A 4971-nucleotide genomic window follows, 5' to 3' on the forward strand; every position below is an offset into this window, starting at 1 on the left:
TGTAATGGATTCCATAAAATACACAATTCTTTCATCTACCTGTCTCTGTTTTATTTCTAAACAAATTATGTACCAAAGACCAGAAAATGCTGAGATACCCAATGAAAGGAACTGAATACATCTCAAATTCTTCATATTTATGAACAAATAAGTAGTATATAAGTCTATCGTACTGGTTAAGCTGGGCTATTTATATGGCTCAAATTGTGTCTTTGCATGCAGTACATGCAGTACTTCTCTGATAAACTATGTACAAATATCACTGCTGGTGCTTTGCTTCTCTTTTAGATTTGTCATTGAGATAACGAATGATATTTTCATCTCTAACCATTATAGTTTGCTGTCATTTCTTCACCAGTGCATAGTACACATTTTGCTTCTGTTGGCTGCCATTGTCCACAGATGGCAGCGAGACATTTTCTTTAGTGAGCTACTATACAGCTTGTGTTGAGAAAGTAAAGAGGAGCCCAAGGATTTTTACTTCAATTTTATGACCCATTTTCTTACAGGCAGAGTATGATGAGAGGCCAGATGTGTTTCAGGGAGTGGCTGGTTTCCAAAATGCTATCCGCAAATGTAAGTTGCCTTGAATAACTCTCTACTGAGGACTTCAATTTCGATCAAACTTGGAGGGAAGAGTGGTTATATAAAGTTACACATTTTGACAAATATGAAGGTCACCACAAGGTCAAGGTCACAGACAGGGGTCAATGAACTTTTAGGGCCCACTTTTAAGTTTTTGTGGCGTGTTTCGATTATGGCTCATAACTTTTGATCTATATGTCCGTTTGTGACCAAACTTGGCTGGTAAATGTCCCTTGGGGAGTTAAAGGTCACCACAAGGTCAAAGGTCATAGGCGGGGTTAATGAACTTCCTTGAGTTAGAAAAACAATTTCTTTTATGCAAATGGGCGAGACACATTTTTGCACATGCCTTGTTTTTTTTCGGGGGGGGGGGGGGGGCAATGTCAACAAGATAAACATAGGGACTAACAAATTTTATCAAGGGACTGAGCTTCAAGACAAAATGTTCAGCAAGGAGTTGAAACCTATAGTATTATTGGTGAGTTAATGGCAACATCGAGGAATATTCAATCATGCACTTGTAAATGGAATTGCATTTAAATCCCAAATATCTGAGTAAAGTTAAGTTTGATCTGAGACACTGTTGCATATGACAATTGTTTTACCGAGTCTCTTACCCCTTTTCCCAAAAGGTGGCTATTAACTTGTCCAAGAGATCACAATATCACATATTTTTTGAGGCATTATGCTAAATGTGATTGTGCCATTAGAGGGTCTGTGAGTGCATGTTGATCTTAAATTTGATGAGCTTGTCCCAAAATTCTCCTCTCTGTGCACACCCCCCCCCCCCCCACGCCTGTGACAGCTGCCTGTAGCTACTTGTCAACGTTGTCGTTCGCACCCCTCCCCACCACATTCTAATTGCTGCTCTTCGCTTCCTCCCCTTTTCCACTCCAGTCATATGCCACGTCATCAACAGCACCTACCAGACCATTGAGAGGCAGCAGCTTCTTGAGCTCCTTGGACTGACTGATGACACTGAGCTCAAGAGATGGATGGCCAGCTATGACTGGAAGGAACTTGAAGGTGACCAGGTCTACATTTGCAACCAGGAGGAGAGTGTCAAGACGAAAAACATCACGGAGAAGATTGGCTTTGACAGTGAGTCCCAATTACCTAAGATCACAAGCAGTTTTGATTTGATTTGATTTGATTTATTACTGCATATTTCACAAAATATATACAACATAACAAACAATTTTCCAGTACTATACATATTGTATCCAACACAAGATGAATAAAAATACAGTCATAATGTACAAATAACGAAATATTGTATAGGTGAATTATAATCATTCAAAAACAATTGGAAAATCATTGATTATTCAATCGAGTTAATACATACAAAATGCAGGAGACCATCATCTAAAGCTGAAGCTTGAGTTTGATGGCAGCCTCTGGAAAAGCATATGGCTTATATTTCTTCACAAATCATTTAATACATATCAAATTGTGTAAACGAATAGGGTAGCTACAAAATGCATCAGTGCAGTTTTGAGCAAAGTAATCGGATGACCAGCACATTCACCACGTGATAGATTTGCAATCTATAGAAAGTTTATATGAAGCTGGTCATGCATGATTTAACTACCTATACAATCCATTGTCATGTGTTTCCCTTTTGAAAAAAAAGGGGGAAAAGACAAATATGGGAAGAATTTCTTGTTTGGATACATTATGTCTTTGTTTATCATTCTTTAAGTCATTTAGAAATGTTATAACTTCAATTAGCAATTATATCGACAATTGCTGAAACAAATATTTCAAGCCGGAACCCGATACTTTTATTTTGTATGCTAAAATCAGTGCGCACCAAAACAGTACAGCTTCCAATGATAAAGTCTTATTACAGCAGCCCTAAATGTTGGCACTGTGAGTTTATTCATACATTTGCTGTTTAGCCAATTACTGTATTTGATGGTACACTGAGATTTCACCCTAAAAATGAAAAGAGGAAAAATTCACCACTTTAGCATATTACAACTTAAATGTATGACATGTAAAGAGTGTACAGTCTGCATTTCACTTTTAAAGGCTTCCCATGACCATATTAAGCTAGGCCTTTGTCATTTCCATTCATTATTTATGTGAACAGATGTATGCATACGCATTTATAAGGAATTATTTTGACATGAGTCATCATTTGTGTATTTTCAGATGTTGCTACAGTAATGAAGATATCTCAATAGGAGCAGTAGGAGTTGCAGTTCATGGAACAACAAAAACATTTCCAGCCCAAGGCACGTGTGTCAGAAGACCGGAAAAAGGTGAACAATGTGTACTACCAGGAATGTGCTGTGCCCTCCATTCTTAGCGTGGCATGAACAACTCTGCCATGAAGTGGAAAGACGTTCACAATGAGTTGTTTCTGCAAGAGCAGGTTTTATGTGATGAAAGGTTACAATGTGTCAATGTGTCCCTCATTACCAGTTATTCATTTATTCCCCACACCCTGACTAGATGTTCATGTTTGGAATGGCTTCATCTTGCATAAAAGGAACAAATCGACAGTCTCTTTCAGAAATGAGCAAGTATGCAGTTGCAGACACATAGAACTTGTAATGATGAGGTGTAATCTAGAAAATAACTGAAGATTCTTGGAGAGGCATTTTCCTGCAGAATGTCAAATTTCTATTCCACAACAAAACTTTGTGTTCAAAATATACCTCATGCCAAGTCATGTAAGATTTAGAATGTGAATTGGGATATGTTAATGTGCACTCATGAAATTTTAAAAACCCAGTCATGGAATCGAATAGTGGACAATGCTTGCACTGAGACTGCTCATCTCCACCTGCATAGTATACAAGGAAAGAAAAGTTTTGGTATTTTAACATGTAGGTGCTGAAAGGTTCATGTTTTGAAGGAGAAATTCATCCAGAGAGTTGTTAAAATGTCTACAGGCAAGACTGCAGAACAGTTCTCAGGCCAGGGTAATTACGAGGACAAATGCTGGAAAGTTTCTGTTTTAACGGTGAATCTTAGCTGACAGAGGCTATCTTTGTTTCATGAATAGGACATCACCTGATCATTTCTCTTTTGTTAGTAAGTACCGGGTAATGAACCCATGCATGACAGTTATACTTGTATCAGTGTAACAGATTGTGATGCCTGATCATCAAATCAAACTGCACTTCGAAGGTACACATGATTTTGTGTGTACATCAAAAATGTATCATGGTATAGGAAAATTACAAAAATGAGACTTTTAAAAAGGCTTGTTTCAGTGGAGCATATTATGGACTGGGAAATGCTTCAGCAACAAATTCAATGAAATGCAAACATACAAAATATTAGCAAAATAATTGACGTTTTGCGACTGTGAAAATGTGGGTATGTTACAAATACAGCACTATCCACACTGACATACAAAGATTGGAAGAGTTAAACTTTATACCTTGCTTTTCTGTGTTTTTCCTGTGAAGAGGCAAGAGGTCTTTAATGGAGATGTAGATTATCACTTACAGTCTTCATAGTTTTAAACTTAAGTATACACTATTTATTTCTCACACCTATTTTAAGACCCTTGTCTCAGAAACATATTGATGCCAAGATTGCAAGAGGTGATTGGATGCAATTAAGTGAAGTTACTGTGAGCTCCAGCATTCCTACAGTATATTGGGGGAACCTCGCTATAATGAGGAGATTAGTACCATTGTAATTTCATGTTGTATTGTTTGTTTGTTTTTTCAATCAAGAGTAAAAACTAAAAAGAATACAAAATGGAATGGGACCTGCAAAATTACCTTGTTAAATTAGGTATCTCGCCATATCCTACCTCACAATGAGGTTCCACTATACATGCATTTTATTTAGTGAGAGACAACTATGAAAAACATTGACCGCATCATAGGGCATTGTAAGTGCTAATGGTTCGAGAGTTAGTTGAACAAAACATTAACCCCGCCACAACCTCTTACCTTTGTTGAAGAAAGGGGAATTTACTCAAATTATGATGCATATTATGTGGATTCAGTGAATGCAGCAATAGAAAAAGGTCATATGAGTAAAGTTTGAAGAAAATTAGACATCCATTCAAAAGTTATGAGTTGTAAAGTTTAGAGCGGCCGTTGCCAGATAGGGAGACAAGTCAAGTGTAGTTCCACTATGGAAAAATATATAGAGAATACAGTCTCATTTGTTGTGCTAGTATCGCTAGATTCACTGAATCCTCATATACTTGGGGTAAATTCCCCTATGATGGCATATGCAGTGTAAAGGTACACGTGCATATGTAGCCCTTTGACATTACAGTGGACTCCCATTATAGCAAAGTCCTTTGGACCGGCAGTTTTCTTTTGTTATATTGAAATTTTGTTATAACCGAACAAATGAACAATAAAAAACACAGAGCTGATAATGTTGCAGCGTGAAATTTTATTTCGT

At 37.2% G+C, this 4971-nt stretch overlaps 1 protein-coding gene across 1 annotated transcript; it reads left to right on the forward strand.

The window, feature by feature from the left end:
• Positions 1 to 509: 509 nt before the first annotated feature.
• Positions 510 to 3913, forward strand: LOC139740224 (eukaryotic translation initiation factor 3 subunit K-like; the record flags this gene model as incomplete). The annotated part of the gene is made up of 3 exons (XM_071650807.1): positions 510 to 576; positions 1483 to 1686; positions 2743 to 3913. Coding segments are annotated over 3 exons (303 nt in total), but the record flags the coding sequence as incomplete, so codon positions are not given.
• Positions 3914 to 4971: the final 1058 nt, after the last annotated feature.

The sequence above is a fragment of the Diadema antillarum genome, unplaced genomic scaffold, assembly GCF_040938485.1.
Source record: "Diadema antillarum isolate AM-2024a unplaced genomic scaffold, OU_Dant_1.0 seq00000843_RagTag, whole genome shotgun sequence".
NCBI classification, from domain to species: Eukaryota; Metazoa; Echinodermata; class Echinoidea; order Diadematoida; family Diadematidae; genus Diadema; species Diadema antillarum.